The sequence below is a fragment of the Engystomops pustulosus genome, chromosome 10 (assembly GCF_040894005.1).
Source record: "Engystomops pustulosus chromosome 10, aEngPut4.maternal, whole genome shotgun sequence".
Taxonomy (NCBI): Eukaryota; Metazoa; Chordata; class Amphibia; order Anura; family Leptodactylidae; genus Engystomops; species Engystomops pustulosus.
In genome coordinates this window covers 43,956,288-43,978,260 of record NC_092420.1, presented here as the reverse complement: position 1 = coordinate 43,978,260, position 21,973 = coordinate 43,956,288, and the positions used below count along the sequence as shown (strand labels likewise).

The 21,973-nt window shown below is 41.6% G+C and overlaps 1 protein-coding gene across 4 annotated transcripts in view; it reads right to left on the bottom strand.

Moving 5' to 3' along the window:
* Nucleotides 1–21,973, bottom strand: part of OLFML2B (olfactomedin like 2B) — a 308,866-nt gene that overhangs the window by 144,011 nt on the left and 142,882 nt on the right. For 3 of the 4 annotated variants that reach the window (XM_072126737.1, XM_072126739.1, XM_072126738.1), the window contains exon 2: nt 11,324–11,587. The exons of the other annotated variant lie outside the window; for it this stretch is intronic. In XM_072126737.1, coding sequence (XP_071982838.1) covers nt 11,324–11,587 — 264 coding nt within the window. The remainder of the gene's footprint in view (nt 1–11,323; nt 11,588–21,973) is intronic. 4 annotated transcript variants of the gene reach the window in all.

The window sequence follows — 21,973 nt, the reverse complement described above, 5'->3', positions numbered from 1 at the left end:
CTCCAGTCTCATACTCTGGAATTCTCTACCAAAATGTGCAAGACTGTCCCCCCACTGTCCAAACTTTTAAACATAGTCTCACCTTGTGTCTCCATCTATCCTCGCATAGAGATTGTGAGCCCTTCACTTGTTCTCCTTTCACTTGTCTTCTGATGACTATGATTTTGTATTTGTACTTGCATTTGTTCTTGTGTTAATTTAATATATATGAACCCCTTACTGATTGTACAGCACCATGGACTTAATGATGCTCTACAAATAAATAATAATGTTTCCAAATACTATACTGATATTTTAATAAATAATTTCCCATAATTTATTGAGATACCCTAAAAAGGGTTAGAAGCAAAAATGGAGAGGTTTCTTCCATTAACATAATTATTATTTAGAATATATGGAAATGTGAATTGAAGTTGTATGTATAAATTATATTACATTTTGAACTCAAATACTAAAGCTTAAATTCTATGTACACACTATGTTAATGCACTGTAAACACAACTCAAATGCTGAGTATGAATCCTGCCTGAGAAGTCATGATAGTAGAGAAGAGTTAGGCCCCTTCCACACTAGCGAGTGTGATGGGATGAACTCGCATCACACTCGCAACGCAAGCTGCCGGGAACGCACGGCCCGAACGCTGCACCGCGGGAGTGAACTGACATGCTGAGTTCACTCCCGCGGTGCAGCGTTCGGGCCGTGCGTTCCCGGCAGCTTGCGTTGCGAGTGTGATGCGAGTTCATCGCATCACACTCGCTAGTGTGGAAGGGGCCTTAAGCTAGGTTCTCCACTCATGGTTTATATCTCATAGGCCAGGTAGACCATCACAAGTCTAGCTAGAAGCTTCTTAACCCCTTAACGACTTGGCCTTTTTTAGTTTTTTCACTTCCATTTTTCACTCACCAACTTCAAAAATCTATAACTTTTTTATTTTTTCACATAAAGAGCTGTGTTATGGCTTATTTTCTGTGTAACAAATTGCACTTCATAGCGACGGTATTTAATATTCTATGGCGTGTACTGGGAAGCGGGAAAAAAATTCCAAATGCAGTGAAAATGGTGAAAAACCACATTTGTGATGTTTTCTTGTGGGCTTGGATTTTACAGCTTTCACTCTTCGTCCCAAATGACATGTCTACTTTATTCTTTGGGTCGGTACGATCACGTGGATACCAAATTTGTATAGGTTTTATAATGTTTTCATACATTTAAAAAAATTAAAACCTCCTGTACAAAATGTTTTTTTTTTTATTTTGCCATCTTCTGGGGCCAATAACTTTTTCATACTTTGGTGTACGGAGCTGTGGATAGTGTCATTTTTTGCGAATTTTGATGGCGTTTTCATTACTATAATTTTTGGGACTGTGCGACCTTTTGATCACTTTTTATTAATTTTTTTATATTTTTCAATATGGCAAAAAAATGCCATTTTCGACTTTGGACGCTATTTTCCGTTACGGGGTTAAACATAGTGAAAAAACATTATCATATTTTGATCCACGACAAGATGGCGGCGCCCATGCGGCGCCATCTCTTTGAAGCCGCCGGCAGCATTGCCGGCGGCGATCGAGGTGAAAACCGCAATATGCAGCAAAGACTTACCGGCTATGGAGAGGGCTCGGCCCGCGAGCCCTCTCCATGCACCGGGACCCGGCGCGTGCTGTACTAGTACGGCACGCGTCGGGAAGGGGTTAAATAGGTCGAAGGAAAGCTGGTTGTTCAGAGTGACACTGCCTTGAGACTATAACAACAATATTGGGTGACAGTTGCTTGTGATGTGTATTTATCCTAGATGAGTCACAAAGGGTCAGGTTAATGTGACTCATGCCCTCATGACTCCCTACTGGCCATTTCAATACATTGGGGCTTATTTATTAAGGGTCCGCGGAATGCATTTCTGTCGGACTGTTCATGGTATTCGTGATTTGCGCTGACTAATTTGGACTAAGGGAGGAATTTAAGATTAAAATTGTGTCGCAAGCCCAAGCACTTACATGCATCGGGAGGAAGATGGTGAACTCCTGCAGACTTGAGCGGGAAAGTGACACATGCAGGATATCGGGTGCACGATGTTAGTGAATTGCGGCACAGTGCATTGTCTTCGGACAATGTACTTTCGGAAACTCCTCCGGATGGGTAAGTAAATGTGCCCCATTGTTCTGTTTTTTCTGTTGCTAATGGTATATTGAAAGGTGATCTAGATCAGTGTTTACAGGGAACTCGAACCAATAGTTCAGTACAAACCAAAACTTTGAGGTTCGGTTCTACTCAATAAATGTCAACTGGACAATGTTTCACATTGTTTCTACCTCTCCCTACATTTTTGGACTAGTGTTCCCTCGTAATTCTTTGTTTCTTGCTTCAAGCCTCTTCTCTGCTGGAGGAGATTAGTTATATCTTCTCTTCCTAAGCCTCTTCCTGTCGCTGGTGATTTTTCCTGAACACTGCTTTCAATACTTCTTGGTTGATGCCTACTGCATTCATATGGAAGATAGCATCACTTGACTTTTCTCTTACTGTTTCAAAGCATGGGATTTTTGTATTTTGATAGACTAGGTGTTTTTGGACACAAGGATACCTAACCTGTTTCTAAATTATATTTGTTTACTGGTTTGATATGTTCTCTATGGAAAAGGGTGTAATTTGAATTTTCACTTTTTAGAAAAATGTTTTTATATTTTTTTAAACTTTTATTTTTCTATGCAATTATTATACCTTGAACGAACCCTGGGGGCTTTAATTACTTACATAATATAATGGGTATTTGGTATCCCTCTCCTCTATTGCAATCTGCCAGTGGCATAACATCCACTGCAGGCAGCTCAATAAGACTAACGACTAATTATTATCTGGATTCTACACGGGCACCAGTCTACCAATGCACCTATTTTCTATAATTCCCACCATTATATTCAGTTACCCAAACACAGTAAAAGCTGGTGTAAACTATTTCAAATTATGTACTGCTTACCAGACCCTCTTTAGTTTGTTCAAATCACAAGTAATATTGCTCCGGCTTTTCAGTGTCATTATTTCAAATTTTCTTGACCCTTTTTGCTGGACCCATGGTGTCTTTGATCTCATGACCTGCAAACCTTGATGACCTCTTGTGTTTCATATTCCTGGCTCCAACTACTATTTAGCTACAGTGGATTCCATGACCACCAACACGTGCACAGAGTGTCAGAGAAACAACTCCAGCTACAACACTTCAACCAAAAGCTGGAGCAAAGGAAAGTAGTTTTTTACTATCCTCTGCCCAGGACAACCTGGACCTTTTTACAGAATTCTCAAAAAAAAAAAACTCCAAATAATTTGAAAATGGATGAAGCAATATAAATAGGTGACTGCAGCGCCACAGCACTATGAACAGTTGAGTGACAGGGTTGCCAAAATCCATCCTTTACTGATCTGATGCTGGCAGAGTATCCCAAAGCACAAAAAAACCTGCAATATTAAAACTAAAAAGTTTATTTTTATCCACTGTCACGAAGTGATACACTGCCTCGTTACGTGACTTGGGGTGTAACTGTACAGGTTAATCTATTTAGCCCACTAACCTTGCAAAAGTTATAAAATAAAAAGAGAGAAAAACAACAGAAACTTACAAATGAAAGTAATTCTTGTTCCCCTGGAGGTGGGAGAAATATGAAACATTCCAGCTTGTACCAGCAGCCTCCAAAGAGTGAACGGTATATCATATTGCTTAATATGTTCTCTGTTTGGTTCAGGTTTTAGAACCTCCGGTTGATGAATTAGTGTACAGTGTCATTCAGGATTGGAGTAAGTGTAAATAAGGGGGAAAGTCCAGGGACATATATACAGTTTCTTTGTTTCCAAGTCCTGATGCACGAAGGGATGACCGATGTGTCTTTTAAACCCTTCCCAACGCACACTGTAATAGTATGCAGCTGGCGGGAAGTGACTTAAGCGTGCCGCGGTAGGTGCCTGCTCATATTCACAGTGTATCTGTAGTACACTGTGTTAGCTCTATTTGAGCTTGAACAAGTGATCAGAAGATCACTTGTTCAAGCCAACATGTCACTAAAAATAAAAAAAATGTTAAAACAATAGTTTAAAAAAAAATTTAATTAAAAAAAGAAAGTGAAAGTCCCCTAAACATCATAATTTCCTATACATAACTAATAAAGTACAAAAAACACTAAATCACAAAAAATCCCCACATATTTGGTATTGCCTTAACAATCTGTACAATAAATCATAATCATAATTGGACCCATTCGGTGAACGCTGTAAAAAAAAAATGTAAATTTTTTTTTAATCAAATTGCTTTACAAAAAAAGTTCTAAAAAGTGAAAATAAAAAGTTACAAGCACCAAAATGATACCACTGAAAAGCACAATTTGTCACGCAAAAAATAAGCATGCAACCAGCTCCCTCAACCAAAAAATGCTAAAGTTATGCAGCTGCAAAAATGGCGATTCTAAAACAAAAGAAATTTTTTTTCTATTCCAGTTTTTCTTCATAGAATTGGACAAATATAAATAATACTGCATAAATGAGGTTTCACCGTAATCGTATCGATCCGTCGAATAAAGATAATATATTATTTATATGCTACAGTAAATGCCCCCTAAAAAAATGCTAAAAATCTGAAGCAAGAATTGCTGATTTTATTTTTCTCCACACATAGAGTTATTTTTAGTGGCTCTTATTGTAGCTTATTGATGTGATTTTATTAAGTTTTTTTTATAGTGCACCTCGACTTGCAAAAAATAAGCCCTTATTTGTCCAAATTGCCAAAAAAATGTAAATTGTATAGCCCATAAACCCCTTTCTGATGCACGCTGTAATAGAACGGTGCGGCGGGAAGTGACTAGCCAACACAGTTTAGCAAGGTGATTGGGGCGAGATGGTGGCTGTTTCTGATGGCCATCTATCCTGTCCCATGGATCAGAGGGGTTTCGTGCCTCCCCTCTCTCCAGTTCATGATCGCTGTTATTTGCTCATCAATGCAGACCAGCCAATAGCATAAATTTTACTTATTGTTGGGGTGAATGCAACACACTGCCCCTTCCAATCATCAGTGGAAGGGGCCATGTCTGGGGGCTTCACGTCATCTTCGAGAGAGCTCCGATTGATAGATCTGTGCACCCACTGCTGGATAAGGCTTACCACTTGTATGTGGATAACTTTTATCCCACCATTTTTCCACTATTCCAATCCCTCAGTTCCAGAGGTTCTGCAGCATGCAGAACTATACGCAAAAACCATAGAGGTCCCCTGGAACCTCTGTTCAAGGCACTCAGCAATTAAAACATGGTGTTGGTCAAATATAAGGAGAAAAGCAATGTCCTTGTTCTGACCACAATTCATGAGTACTCCATGAGTACAAGGTACCACCACCTCTGCTTCCAAGCCTTATGGCACCCTGGCTTACAATAAATATATGGGTGGGCTTGATCTGCCAGAATGTACAGCACCCAACGGAAAGAGAAGATATGGTACAAAAAACGCGGGCCATGTACATTGTTCAGAAGATGCTGTACAACTCTTACGTGCTGTTCCAATGAACAGGTCAGGCCATATCATTCCTCCCTTTTCAAGAGGTATATATCAGGTAACTAATATTTGGAAAAGAAGGACAGGGCCCTAGTACCTATGGATTAGATGTCCCACATGTTTTGCCAGGGCAGCATTTTCCCTGTGAATTCAGCTGCTTCTAAGGGAAGGACTCACAAAAGCGTACAAAACGTGAAATGAAAGAAACTCACATACCCTGGCTTGTCCGTGTGGTGGAGCCTTCCATATGAGTGCTTCCATGGCGTCTGGCATACAGAGCAGTCTTCAAGGAAAAACAACAGGAAGAGGCAGGAGCACATCCAAATAAAATCCAAAAAGGTTCTTTATTGAAAATCCATTAAAAATAATAATGCATGTGTGTGGACGGTGCAGGTACAACACCTACGCGTTTCAGCTTAATACAAAGCCTTAGTCATGGTATATCAGAAAATAGATAAAACCAACCTATAGAGCACCGATAGTCCACCTGATCAATCAACCTTTCGCTGCATCACATCTGGTCAGGTGAGCGCAACCTTATTAAACTATCCAACATAATAGATATTATAAATGGGCAAAAAAATATATATTGCATGAACAGTGACCAAATACATATTAATCACAGTCAATAAATGTAAGTAAAATAACTTTTTGAGTTCATTCCATTCGGATATCTGGAATTGAGCGCCAGAATCCAGAATGCTTATCTTCTGAGAAGCACCTTCCTCCAATCCTCCACCCCTAGCTGGACGATTAACACGTTCAATACCAAAGAACTTTAGACAAGAAAAATCCTTATTGTGTATTTCCACAAAGTGTTTGCCTGCTCCTGAAGCATTGGAGTCACCATTTCTTATGCTGGTTAGATGTTGGGCAATTCTTGTTTTTACCTTCTGTATTGTGCATCTAACGTAAATGGTAAGACAGCAAACACAATAAATAATATATACGACATATTGTGAATCACAATTAATAAAAGTTTTTATTGTACAGCTTTTGGTATCATTGATCCTGAAGTCTGTCTTTCTATTTGTGACAAATGCAGATACATTGCATCTTTTCAAGTCTGTTCCAAAAGAGTTAGGATGGACAATATATGCTACTACAAGACCTGTGAGTACTCCAGAGTGACAAAATTTTAGTTGGTCCCCTGGTATATTCCACTTCCTTATATGCAACACATTCACAATTAACGTCCAACCTTTGTTGTGAATTTATTTCGGTAAAAGGAATTATTGTAACAACTATTAGGTCAATTTGCTCCCTATACCCCTCAATTATTGAGGGATGTAACTTGCAAACTAGGGTCACTTGTTGGTTTTATGTTTTTTACTTAGGTTTTCTATTTCCCCTCCAAGCCTCTGGATTTGTTAGCCTATACTTTGTAATAATCCAAGTTCTTTATTTATTATTATTAATATATATTCCAAGTGCTTTACCGTTCCAGAGCCCTGCTGTATTTTCTGGCTAGCATTTAGGATCACATGTAATGTCTTTCTCACGTCAGGAAACATAACTTCCTAATCAAAGAGCTGATATTTCAGTGGCACAAACTGGGTGTCATGTAACAGGCACCAAACTTTCCAGAAATAATTGCAATATTTGGAAAGCACCTGTATATTCAAAATGCTCATTTCACCACTTATATGCCAAATTCTCCAAGGGGTGTGCATTCAAAATTTAGGGTCACTTTTTTGGTTTTAATGGGTTTTATACCACTAAGGTTCTCCAAATGCATCCTGACACATGTAAAGGATTTCTGGCAAATTTGGCTTCTAAAAGGCAAAGATCCCTCTTTTCTTCTACTGTGAGCCCATACAACATTTTATATGCACGTGTGGGGTACTTCTACAATCAAGAGAAATAGTTTTACACATTTTTGGGTGTTATTTCATCTTTTATCCCTTGTGGCTTACAAAAATTAGGGGTAAAAGTGACATTTATAGGAAAATTTTCACCTTTTTCCTATTCAGGGCCTAATTGGATCTTTCACCTGTAGGGGCAAATACACATATTACACATTTAGCAAAATTCTCTAAGGCAGTGATGGCGTACCTTTTAGAGACAGAGTGCCCAAACTACAAACAAAATCAACTTATATACCGGTAAGTGCCAATGTGGCATTTTGACCAGTAACTTTATGCTCCTCGTTCTTCCACTTCTTTTGGCCGCCTGAGGCCACCAATACAGTTGAAAGAAGGAGGGCAAATTCAGACTCATTGTAGCTTCTCTCCAAGTTGCCTAGGAATGCAGGAAGATTTGACTGTTTGGTGAACTCTGTCCTGTAGTGATGGCCTGGGTGCCCACAGAAATTGCTCTGAGTGCCACCACTGGCACCCGTGCCATAGGTTTGCCATCACTGCTCTAAGGGGTGTGCGTTCAAAAATTAGGGTCACTTTTCGGGTTCTGATTTTTTTTATACCACTTGGACTCTCCAAATGCATTTAAAAGATTTCTGTCAAATGTGGCTTCTAAAAGGCAAACACCCCTCTTTCCCTCTACTGTGCACCCATACAAATTTTATATGGACATGTGGGGTACTTCTACAATCTGGAGAAATAGTTTTAGACATTTTTGGGGGTTATTACATTTTTCTATCCCTTGTGGCAATTAGGGGTAAAAGTGACCTTTATAGGAAAATTTTCACCTTTTTCCTTTTTAGGACCTAATTAAATCACACCTTTATGGGCAATTTATTTTATTTTGCTAAATTCTCGAAGGGGTGCACAACTTTCCTAAATGGTGTCACTTGTTTGGGGGCCACTGTTTTGTACCACTAAGGTACTCCAAATTTCACACGAGTGAAATTACTCTGTGCAATGACTCCCTCAAATACCTTGGGGTTAAAATTTCCACGAAGATTGAGGAATATGACACTTTAAATTTAAGACCATTAATTAAAACAATAAGAGGAAGAATACAGCTATGGGAAAAGTTGCCGCTCTCTTTTGCAGACAGAGTTGCCCTAATTAAAATGGTTCTTCTACCACAAACCCTTTTTTTCTTGGCAGTCTGTCCCATATGGATAGATAATTCTTTTTTTTTAAGGAATCTTTGTTTAATGAGCTAATCTGGGGTAGAAAAAGGGTCAGAATAAAGCTTAGACATTGGCACAAGCCAATCTCAGAAGGAGGAATAGGGGTACCTTTTCTTTTTGGATACTACCTGGCAGCTCAACTATCTATCTACCTGGCAGATCAACTATCAACTATCTGGCAGCTCAACTATCTAAGGATCCAGTTAAAGCACTTATAATAAGGGATAACCACGCAAGCTCGGTATTTGAAATATTGGAAAGGAATGCAGATCATAAGGGGAACAAGAAAATTAGCATGAAAAGGGCAATGTTTAGGGGATGGAAAGAGGTTAAAAAATTTTTACACATTAATGGAATATTAGACTGCACTCCACTAAGGCACAATCAAGAATTTCCCGAATTAGGGAGATTGCCAGATCCAACATTCTGGGAAAGGAAGGGTATTAGATATTTCTCACAGATAGTAGAAAATGGAAGAGTGGTAAACTTTAATTTTTTTAAGGACAAATATGCATTAAGGGAAAAGGATTTCTTGAGATATTTTCAATTAGTTCACGCGATAAACGCAATCAGAGTGAGGAAACACTTAGAAATAAATTCACATGAATGTTTAAAATATGTTCAAAACACAGGCAAAAGAAAGGGCTTGATCGCGGGTATTTATACATTTTTGGTCAAGGGGTGTTCAGTGGGGGTTTTTCAAAAATCACAAGAAAGATGGGAAAAGCAGGTAGGAGCTATAACGAGGGATGAATGGGGTGGGATTTACAGAAACGCCAAGATAGGATCAATAAATGAAAATCATCGAATAATACAGATTAAGTTTCTTTTATATGCTGTACTACTCTCCTATTGATCTGCATAAGATGAAAATCAGGGAATCGTCCACATGTTTCAAATGTGGAGAGGATGGAGCTGATTTTACTCACGTAATTTGGTCATGTCAGGCAATTTATGAGTTCTGGAGTGAAGTATTTCAGCGTGTGAATAGTACTTTAGAAATATTTCTTATCCCTTCCATGTCGATAGCCATTATTGGGAGATTTAGCTCCGTGGAAAGCAGGTCCACCCATAAAGCAACTATTCTCAAACTAATGATGCTGGCGAAAGTGCTTATTGTAAGGGAATGGGGAAGTAACAGTGGTAGGAAACCAACAATTAAGAGGTGGATAAATCTATCCTTGAAGGTAAAAGAATATGAAAGAATACAAGCTGAGAATAGGGGTACTATGAGGAAGAACCTGGGACAAATGGAATTAGACAAACTAGCATATGGGAAAGTCAATACCCTTAAGAATCATCCTAAAAGCTGATTAAAATCTATTACTATTACAATTTTTTTTTTCTTTTTTTTTTTTTTTCTTCTCTTTTTCTTCTTTCTCTTCCTGCCAGGGGGGGCAGGGAGGGAGAGGGGTCATGGAGATAATAAAAATTGTCTTATACTCATCTAGAGATTTCATTCCTTAGGTCAGTGATGGCGAACCTTTTAGAGCCTGAGTGCCCAAACTTCAACCAAAAGCCACTTATTTATCGCAAAGTGCCAGCGCAGCATTTTAAGCAGTAATTTATTTCTCCTTGTTCTTTGACAACTTTCAATCGTTCAGACTCCTAAAAACACCAACACAGTTGAAAGGAGGAAGGCAAATTCCCCTATCATTGTAGGAAGGTTCTGTAGGAAGATTCTTTGAGTCCTGTCTGGTGAACTTCATGCTGGGGTGATGGCCTGGGTGCCCACAGAGAGGCCTCCGAGTGCCGCCTCTGGCACCCGTGCCATGGGTTCGCCATCACTGCCTTAGGTTAATGTTTGTATACACAAGTAGAGAGATGGTAATTTTATGGTATATTTGGGCTTTTGAGGTTTTTGCATAGACTGTAAGGTAGTGCTATGACTGGAATGTAAATCAATATGCACAAGAGTATTTTTTTATGTATGGAATGTATTATATGTAAGAAATGTAGGAAATATTGGTGCATATACGTGTTATTTGTATAAATTATGTAAAAACTAATAGAACTTTTTCTAAAGAAAATAAAAAGGTACTCCAAATGCATCCTGCCACATGTAAAGGATGTCTGTCAAATTTGGCTTCTAAAAGGCCAACTTCCCTCTTTCCCTTCTGAGCCCTACTGTGTACCCATGCAACATTTTATTTGCACATGTGGGGCAATTCTATACTCGGGAGGATTAGTTTTAGACATTTATAGGGGTTGTTTCATCTTTTAGCCCTCGTGACTTACAAAAATCTGGGGTAAAAGTGACTTTTTTGAGAAAATTTTCACCTTTTTCCTAATAGAATCAAACAGCTGTTGGGGCAAATACACAAATTACACATTGCTAAATTCCAAAATGGTGTCTCTTGGTGTTTCAGCCATATTTGTTCTCCAAAAACTAAATAACGCTCTTTCCCTTCCAAGTGCCACCCTCTGCCTATGGGCCTCCTCCTGAGTATGCCAATACCTATTGTGTAACTGTACACTGCTGTATGCAGCAGTGTACAGTTACACAATAGGTATTGGCATACTCAGGAGGAATTGCACTAAAAATTGTAAAATGCATTTTCTAACCCATTTTGAAGGTGCAAATTTTAGTGTTCAATGAATATATTGTAAGATAAAATTACACATCTGTAATTTCCCTTCCATTTATTTTTCACCCTCATGAAACGCTCAGAGGGTTAACAAACTTCTCAAAGGTTGTTTTGAATATTTAGAGGGGCTTTTTACTAAAATGTCTGTATAATGCATGAATAAAAGTAAAATTACCTTAAGGCCATTTTTATCGGTTTCTATAAGCTTTTTTAGACGAAAATCTCCCTCGCATGGGTTTAGGGCAGATGGTGGTGCCACACATGCACATTTGCAGTCTGGACCTGATGTTATGGTCTCCACAGTGTAGAAGGCCTCTGGTTGGGAATGACCATTCCTAGATCTTTCACATGAGTCTCTATTTAATGGTTTTACAACACATTTGCACTTGCAGTTGGATCCTTCTGATATGGCTTTAACCTTGTCATAATCACCCAGCAACTATGAAAAAATAGAAAAAATGAAGTTAGCTTACTAGTAGACTAAATGAATAGTGACAAGATAAAGATTAAAATGAAGTACAGTTAATTTTACTTGCACCTCACACAATGTGGTGTATCTAATTGTGTGTTCCAAATATACTACTAAAGGTCTGTAAGTTGGTAAAACAGTGCAACAACTTAAAGCGTAACTGTAAAGCTATTTTACCAAATTATTATATGCAATTCCCTTTTTAAAACAAACAGAAAGATGCCTACTTTGTGCTGTTCGCCCATTTCTTTCCGAAGTTATGGCATTTTCTGTTCTGAAAGTGTTTGACAAAAATCTTTCTCACTAGAGGTAAAGTGGGCCGAGACTAATATCTGTCCGTCTATGCCCTCAGGCTGAGGCCAGCTAGCTTGCCCACAGATCTCATGATGCCCTGTGTTCTCTCTCAAAGTAATTTAGTATTAAATCCATTTAGTTTCCCACAGGTAAATCCACTGAACACTGCACATTGTACATACAGGATGTATATGGTGACTAGCCTGGCAGCTTCCATGCAATGGAGGAGCAGGGAACATGTAATAAGTGGTATAAATCATAAGTAAACCAGTTACATAAAGTCCATAGCCTGTGCTGTGAGAGCACTAAGGGTTAATAGCTTTTCTACTGATCACAAAGTCAGGGTAAAGCTGCAGCATAATCAGAGGAGGGAGACAGAGAAAGTTCTGTAGAATCACAGACTGGGATGAAGGGACTGAGAGGGAACAGGGTAGATCTTTTACCTCACTATTCTGTGCAGGAGACATCTGCATTCACACATGCAGCTCTACTTCATACACATGACCTTCTCCTATGTAAGAAGGGAGCGCCAGCTCTTCCCCTCCCATGAAACTGACTCAGAAACAAAGTGTAAACAAAGTACAGATTCATAGCTTATCAGCACACGGAGAGGAAGCAACTATTGCAGCTCTGAGGTAATCTGAGGGGGATAGCAAGGGAACTACTGAATATAGGTAACACAGACAATAGTCACAGTTGTTTTACAACCCAAAAGTTATTTATTTGTGAAAAGAAAACAACTTTACAGTTACTTTTTAAAACAAGGATGAACTCTCAATGTCACTCCATAAAAGAAAAGAGGACTGGTCTATCTCTGCCAAAACACATCTGCAGCCCTGACCACAAAATTAAAGATTGACGTGTGATAGTATTAATTGACAATTTCAAACCTCAGAGAGAGAGGAGGTTCTATGAGTTACTACATTTGACACAGGGGATCAAATCATCATATTCCCCAAAGTGCCACAATATTTACTGAAACTAGTGTTTACTCTTCTTACTTGATTGTTATGATTCTTATCACTTGCCTCAACACTAATAGCATTACTGTGTAAATGTGTGTATAAAAATGTGTTCTATTCAAATGTTGTCGTATCCCATTCCTGAAGAAAAGACCTGAGTAGCCTCAAAAGCTTGAAATTATCATCAAACTTTTTAGTTAGCCTAAAAAGGTATCATCAACTGAGGTCTCTCAACTTTTATCTGCTAAACAAGATTAGTTTACGAGTTTACAGTAAATCATATAGTGATCATTATTTCTTTCCTGTGATCTAGTTGCCCAATTTACAACATATTGTTGTAATTTTTTAAGTTATCCAATAATGGTAAAAAGTCCACAATCAATAAATGGCAAAGTCCGGAAAAGAAACAAAAATGAAGAAGTGGGTTTGTCAGTCCTCTTCTTCAGTGTCCATTGTGCTGTCCAATGAGGCGTAGTCTCTGAGCTTGCTTATGGCTAGCGAATGACAGTCCTGGATACACAAAGTTTCTCTGTGCAGGGTGAGGCGTCTCTGGGCATGCCACAAGACATCTTTAAAGCAGTTCATAAGACACCCAGCATCCTGCATGGCTCCCACCGTGTGGGCGCCTTTAAACAGTCCATAAAGAGCAGCATTGCAAGTCATAGGGGCGGATTTACTTACCCGGTCCAGTCGCGATCCAGCGGTGCGTTCTCCGACGCTGATTCGGGTTCTGCCGGGATTCACTAAGGTCTGTGCGCCCTGATGTCCATTAAGTGTCGCTGCTGCGCTGAAGTCCAGGAATTCAGCTCCTGTGAGTGCTATTTTGCGACACAAATTTTTTAAAAATTCTGCGTTTTTTCCGAATCAGGTGCACCACCATCCGATCGCGTGCGCCAAAATCCTGGGGCAATTCGGCGCAAATTGGAAAAATTTGGAAAACCCGGCGGAAAAACGCGAGGCACAGAAAGGAGGAGTTCAAGAAGGAACAGACTCCCAACTGTAGACAGCACTGTTTTGATCTGGTTGGGTCGCCTCAGTACACCGTAGGGAACTGGTTTGGCTGTGTGAGAGGCTATTGACTAGGTCAGAAAGTAGGAGTTCTCCATATGGAGAGTTTACCAATTGAGGCCCCCTTGTAGGCATATGGAGACTTAAAGCCATTGATGCTCCACTAGGGAATTCTGGGAAGTATGCAAATGTGTTACAATTTGTTTCATGGAAAACAATCCCTCCTTTTGCTACCTTGAAAGGCCGCCCCCTTTACACCAAGCATGACCTATAAGAAGTTATTACATGGTGTGGCCAGTATATCTATTCCAGAAGGAACAGATTCCCAACTGTAGACAGCACGGTTTCGACCTGCTTGGTTTGTTAAGGTAAATTTAGCTGATAGATCAAATCCTGTCATTTCTAATTGTCCTATTTTCCTAAAAGCATTGCAACAGATTCTTCATTTTAAGATGCATTGTGATTATAACCAAAACTCAAGGCTAAAGAATGTCAACATGACGTCAATAAGCAACAGCAGGGAGGTTTTCCAATCAAGAGACTACATGACCTGGGAATTCTCCACCCCTTCTGCTTTTTCCTTATTTCTATATAGATGTGTGAAACCAAATGAAGCTTGAGCAGTGCAGATTTGCCTCGGCAATGATCGCATGAGTGAGATTTAAATCAGCAAATGTCTGAATTATTCCTTATGACGTGCACACATGCTAATTGATAAGAAACACAGCCAACGCACACTAAAAGAGGATGTGTTAAATCCTACCTCAACAATTGGAGGCACTGCTGAGATGACAATTCGTGAGCAGGACGAGGGCGCCCGCTCGTTCCGGCACCGCTTGCAGCCTCGGGGATCAGCGTTTTCTAACGGGGACTGATTATCTCACGATCACGGTAAGTTTCAGATTACATATGTTAACCTGCTACTTGCCTGTGACTTGGGGGGGTGGTGATACCTGTGACTGTAGGCCACCGGGATTGGAGGGTAAATATGTATAGCCACCTGGTGTCCTGCGCGGGGTCTGAATTGTTAGACACTTCTGTGTGAAATTGAAACAAGTGCCTTGGCTGCAGTGTAAGCGCTTTGCTGAGCGAGAACAGAAAGGGAGGGGGAGGAAGTTCCAAGGTTACACAAGATTTTGAAAGGAATGGAGAGAGAGAGAACGCAGGGAAAAGCAGGCATGGGACAAGTGCCTGGGACTTTGAAAAAAGCAGACACAGGATAAATGTCTGGAGTTCTGATACAGGCAGCCAGGATAGTGGTTAATAGGCCTGGTGCCAGGGTTTTGATTTTTGTCAGGGAAAATTGACAAGGAATTCGAACAGGAATGAGATTGTTATGTGGGGACCTTCTGATAAACCTCTAACTGACACGCAGTGAGCTAAGTCTCTGTAAACTGGTGATCGGGGAGCTTAAAGGTCAGCTGTTAAGCCGTGAGCAGCTGCACGGTAAGGGTCTTGGGATAAATTCTGCTGTCTCAGAAGAGAAAGAACGTCCTCCCAGTGGGAACCACTGATGCACTAGCGATAGTTCAAAGCAGGAAAGGGAAAGATGTACAGACAGAAGATTGGCTTGATGCAAGTAGACAGAAGGTTGTTGAGTTAAGTAGGACTGTTGGAAAAGTGCAAGTTGATATGATGGAACAGAAGGGCTGGTAGTTTTGCGGTGAAAAGAAAAGTAGTAGTAAAGGCTTTGAAGGTTTTGGGATGTGTTAGAGGATCTGATGATGTTGAGAGAATTTGAGAAAAAGAGATTTTATTATATTTTCTCGGGAGGGAAAGATAGCGTCTGGAATGCAGACTCCACCCTGTATCTGGTGGTTAGAGAAGATGACACGCCCTACCATCATTCAGCAGTGGTCATCTTAAGACAGTTATATTCCCTTCAAGTCCCTGAAAGTTAATTGCCTATGACTCTACTCTGTTTGCAGCCATAAAGGCTGGTTGTGGGTCTTTCTTGTAGGTTGGCAACTGAGCACCCTTCGGCAGCTGAGCACCCTGAGCACCCAACAGGTGATATTTCACCATTTCACGCTTCTGCTAAGGATTTTGGAGTGTGGGATGTTGTTTGCTTGGGTATGGTCTAGTTAAAACTTATTTGATCCTGACGATTAGAGAAAAATTACCATTAAAAGTGTTGTAATGTCTTTGGTTCCAACTTTCTGGAGTTTAAGGAGACCGCTGCTAAAGTGAGACTTACAACACTTCCGGCCCTGACAAGCCCACCTCAAGGGGGCATGCTTCAACTGCGGGGAGGAGACATGACTGAAGTGAGTGTAGTGAGTGGCAGAGATGGCCCCAACAGGGCAGGACAAGGGGGGTGGTAATGGACGAGGACGTCAGCGAGAACAGCCCCCCCAACAGAGTTAACACCTTTCATTGTAGAACTCTCCCAGGCTAGCCCAATGAAGATTTAACCCATTCCCGGTCAAGAAAAATACCCAGAAAGAACAGTCAGATACATGTAGGATGGTCAATGACCTCCAAGCTGCTAATGAGTGTTCCACACTGGCAGCAGTTCCCGAGAGTGACATATTATTCATTGTTATTGATTTGGCAAATGTTTTCCTCTCTGTGCCCCTACATGAAGATTGCCAGTACCTATTTGCCTTTACCAGTTCAGTATTCCAGTATACCTGATGCAGATTCCCACAAGGGGGGTAAAACTCATCAACCCAGTACTCCACGGCCCTACAGGGAGTAGACTGGCAGACTAGCCACTTACTGAATATTCTCTTGTTTTTGTACCTCCATTTTGCAGGTTTGCTATAATGCATTTATTGACCTTATGTGTTTTCTGTTCCAGAAGGGTTGCAAAGTTTCCAGAGACAAACTCCAGTATTGCCAGGAGAAGGTGGTCTTCCTAGGCCACTGCTTTTCAGCCACAGGCAGATACCTGACAGAGGAAAGAAAGCTGGCAGTCCAGAATATGCCCCTGCCCTGAGGCCCTAAGCCTCTTCACATGTTTCTAGGACTGGCCAGCTATGCAGGCCTGGGGTAAGGTCTGAAGTTGCTTTTTGATTACTGCATTGCCTCTTCCCCATTTGCCCTTAGTCAGGGGGCAATTGATGCATTCCATAGCCCTATGCTGGTAAATCCTGTTTGCCCCGGCCCTAGGCACACCCTACTGAACCAGACCTTTTGTTTTATTTTGCGCTGAGTATCTAGGCCACACCACAGGTGTCTTAGCCCAGGAACGTGGTAGTCTCCTCAGTGGCCCACTATTAAGCCCGGTTAGACTCAGTTATGAGGGGAGCCCCTCATGTGTTAGTAGCTGCAGCCAGCAATCTGTTCAGCAAGGCCAGGGAGTTGATCCTAGGCCCTAGATCACTCAGTTACTGTGTGAACCCCACATGACTTGCACAGTGTCCTCACCCAAGTCTAAGCATCTGAGCAAAGGCCAGACAGCTCAGACTCCAGTGTTTAATCCTGATGCCCCGTCACACTGACAAGGTGCACAGCTCTGAATCCTGCCTTTCTGTCACCAGTCTTACAGGATTCAGAGGGGGGGGGGAGAAGGGTTTTTAACCGAGAGAAGAGTGTTTAACCCAGATGTTGAGTTTTTTCTCATAGATGGCTCCAGGTCTGCAGGAGAAGACAGACAGATCTACACTTGATATATAGTGGTCAATGGCGCACATGAGGTAGTACAAGCAGAAACACTCTCTCCACACAGGTCAGTGCAGCATGAGGTGTAGTGATGGCACTCAGGGAAGCGCTACAGCTGGTGGAAGGTAAAAGGGCAAACATCTGTACTCAAGGTATAGATCTGGGGTCTAAACATGACTATGAACCCATATGGAAGGCTAGAGATTTCCTCAAGTCAGCAGGGCACGCTGATTAAAGAGCTCATGAATGCTCTCTTACTTCCACAAGGGGTGGGGATAGTAAAAGTCACACACACAATTTGGTAACTCCTCAAGCCAAGGGCAAGTATGTGGCTGACAAGATGGCGAAGGCAGCTACACAGATGGAACCCAGAGACTATCCTGAAGTCTCAGCGGTGAGTTCTAAGCTAAAAAGTTTGATCCACAGGTGTTCCAGTCCCTGGTGGCCCGAGAGTCATCTGAAGTGAAGGGAGTGTGGAGGAAAGCTGGAGCCCAGATGCTGATGGGACCTGGATGCTGGGAGAGAGGGTGTGCCGGCCCGGAGCCCTGTACCCGACAGTAAGTCAAGTAGTCTACAGACACATACACATCCAGAATGGCCATGCTAATGCTCATAAACCGCAAGTGGTTTGCCCCGGGCATTACTACCCCTGTCACTAGACTAGCGAAAGCCTGTATAGTCTGTACCCGACACAACCCGGGTAAGGTAGTAAAGACCCCACAGAAGGTGACTGCAGATGGATTTTATCCAGCTACCAAAAAGTGATACGTCGAAATTTGTGCTTGTGTGCATTGATCTCTTTCCAGGGTGGCCAGAAGCTTTTCCTACGACCAGGCTACTGCCAGAGCTGCAGCCAAGAAGTTGTTGAGTGAGATTTTTTTGCAGGTTTGGACTTTCAGAGACCATAGAGTCTGGTCACAGAACCCACTTCACTGGACAGGTAAAGACCTGAAACCTTGTCCCTCCTGGGTGTAGAACAGGGCCTGCACACCCCTTACCTTTCTCAAGTTAGTGGTGGGGTTGAGAGACTAAACGGCACTCTTAAGTTAGATATCCAGGAGGCCATGGAAGTAACAGGGAAACCATGGCGCGAGTGCCTTCCTGTTGCCCTCTATTCCGTTAGGACCACTTTCAACAGAAAGATGGGATTGTCCCCCTTTGAAGTACTTTTTGGCTGTGCACCCAGGCTAGGCCTCTACTTTCCACAGACCCTATAGCTGAAGGCAGGAAACCTGGTGGAATATGACATACAGTTGAGACAGGCCTTTAAAAAGGTCCACAAAAGTGTTTCTGATTCCTTTTCAGTTCCAGACAGAGACCTCAGGATGCATAACCTGAAGCCTGGAAACTACGTGGTGGTAAAGAGACACCGCAGAGAGAGAGTCTGGAGCATCGCTACGACGGTCCTTTCCAAGTCCTGCTGACCAGTGCCACGTCTGTGAAGCTAGAGAGAAGCCAACATGCTTCCACGCTTTCTGTTGCAAACTTACTTCTTCTTCTTGCTAGCTGGTCTCATCTGACTGACTGTATGCTCAGGGACACCCCAACCATGGCTATAACTGTATTCATAGGGCTGACCAGGATGCCCCCAGGGGAGGAGACTTTGCCTACAGTTGGTGCAATAAGACACTGACTTTCTTTAACATTGACAGCACAGGTAACCCTGTATTAGCAGAGTCTGGTGTGTACTGGATTTGTGGGGATAGGAGAGTCAGGTCAGGCCTACAGGCTGAGAAGGTGAGTGTACTGTGATAAAACTTGTGCATTCCTTCCTCGTGATCCCCAGGGTTAAGGTTGATCAGACACATAAAGAAAAGGTAGAGAATCCAAAAGGATTCTGAAGGTCTGAGAGAAGCACCTAAATGACAATGTTTATAGAGTTTATACAGTAGGAGTACCAAGAGGGGTCTCAGATGAGTTTAAAGGCCCCCAATCAGATATGGCAGGTCTAGAGTCCATTAATCCCGAGATAGCTATGACCAAAGATGTTGGTTGTTAACTGTTTTTATTGTAATCAACAGAGATTTGTGAATTATATTCTAGATGCTTTCCAGAACCGCATGGCTTTGGACATGATCCTTGCTGAGAAGGGAGGAGTCTGTAAGATGGTGGGAGCGGCTTGTTGCATGTACATCCTGGATGACATCGCCCCCTATGGATCACTTGAAGAGATTGAAGGACTTCCAGGGAACCCAAGAGAAACTCAGAAGTGGACGCTATATCCTTCACTTTGTGGTTGGGGGATTGGAAGGGTTTCCTTTAAGTGGGGATGATACTGAGGATTGCGATTTTACTCTTGTCATTTATTGCATGTTATGTGGTCCCCCTCATCAAGTCCACCAAGTATAATGGGTATCAGTAGTTAGACAAGCCAAAGGCCCCTTACTCAAGTTACCTAAATTTGCATAATGAAGATATCCCTCAGGGATCAACCACCCCTGAAACATTTCAAACAGCCCCCTGGAGTAGGGAGAGGTAGAGTAGAGATTTGATTTCCATATGTGAAAGTCCACTTAATGCGAGCACCCTCAACAGGGGTCTGCTGTCATCCAACTGGTGAAGAGGACAAGAAGCACATATGGGCAGATCTGTAGGTCCTTCTAGACTAAGAGCAGTGGAGAGAAATTCCAGGATTTAGGGGGGACTGTTAAGGTAAACCTAGCTGATAGATCAAATCCTGTCATTTCTACTTGTCTTATTTTTCTAAAAGCATTGTAACAGAGAGTTCATTTTAAGATGGCGCCGCCATAGTGATTATAACCAAAACAATCAAGGCTAAAGAATGTCAACATGACATCAATAAGCAACAGCAGGGAAGTTCTCCAATCAAGAGACTACATGACATGGGAATTTTCCGCCCCCTTCTGCTTTTTCCTTATTTCTATATAGATGTGTGAAACCAAATAAAGCTTGAGCAGTGCAGATTTGCCTTGGCAATGATAGCATGAGTGAGATTTAAATCAGCAAATGTTGTCTGAATTATTTCTTATGACGTGCACACATGCTAATTGATTAGAAACACAGCCAATGCACACTAAAAGAGGATGGGGGTCATTTACTAAGGGCCCGATTCGCGTTTTCCCGACGTGTTACCCGAATATTTCCGATTTGCGCCGCTTGTACATGAATTGCCCCGGGTTTTTGGCGCACGCGATCGGATTGTGGCGCATCGGGGCCGGCATGCGCGCGACAGAAATCGGGGGGCGTGGCCGAACGAAAACCCGACGTATTCGGAAAAACCGCCGCATTTAAAAACCGAAAATGTGTCGCTTGGGGAGCGCTCACCTTCACCTTCTATGGGATGGTGCATTCCGGGGCGTTAAGATTATTTTCGGCGCTGCAGCGCCACCTGGTGGACGGCGGAGGAACTACCATCTTAAATCCCAGCCGGACCCGAATCCTGTGCAGAGAACGCGCCGCTGGATCGCGAATGGGCCGGGTAAGTAAATGTGCCCCGATGTCTTAAATCCTACCCCAACAGGTTCTCCTCAGTACAGCGTAGAAAACGGGTTTGGCTGTCTAAGAGGCTAGCAAAAGGAAGCATTAGTTTCCATTTAACACCTTGGTAAACATATTTGCATACATCCCAGATTTCCCTATTGGATCATCAATAACTTTAAGTCTCCACACGCCTATAAGGTGGGGTTAATTGTCAAAATCTCCATAAGGAGAACTCTTACTTTCTGGCCCTAGTCAATTGCCACCCACACAGCCAAATCAGTTCCGTATTCTGTACTGAGGAGACCCAACCAGGTTGAAACAGAGCTGTCTACAGTTGGGAATCTGTTCCTTCTGGAATAGACATACTGGTTTGGTTTAATCCCACATCATGTTATTAGACTTCTTGTAGGTCATGCTTGGTGTTGTAATGTGCTTAAAATAGACAGCTCCTTTAATTTCTTGGCTGATTTAAGGGTTGTCGCCAACATTTTGTTGGAATTTTATGTCAAGTGCGCCTAAATATATTTACATGATGGTAAAGTATTTTAATACCCACTGTTTTTATAATTCTATGGGGAAAAATTAAATATCAGAAAAAGAGACATACTCACACCACACAATAACCAAACTTTTGCCATGATACATTTTGGCCAATATACATTTGGAAGACCTGGGTGCCGGCGCTCAGAAATGAACCACTCCGGGTGTTGTTCCTTTAAAAGCGTCTTTATGCAATGTGCAACGCGTTTCGGCTCGGAATTCGAACCTTCATCAGGCATAAAACATACATTACTAGATGATATCTCTTATATAATATTATAGTGACCTGAAGTGGTCACGATCACAGCAAATAACTAAATAATCAACATTTCCATATACATAGTAAAAACATTTTTGATAAAAAAATAAAAATGTAAAATATATGGTGAGTCACAGATTCGGGGGAAGGGAGTTATGGAAACCTTACGGTTCTTGTGTAAGCATTATCAGAGGAGTCTGGTTGCTTGGCAACTATGATGTCACGGTTGCTCAGCAAACCGGAACT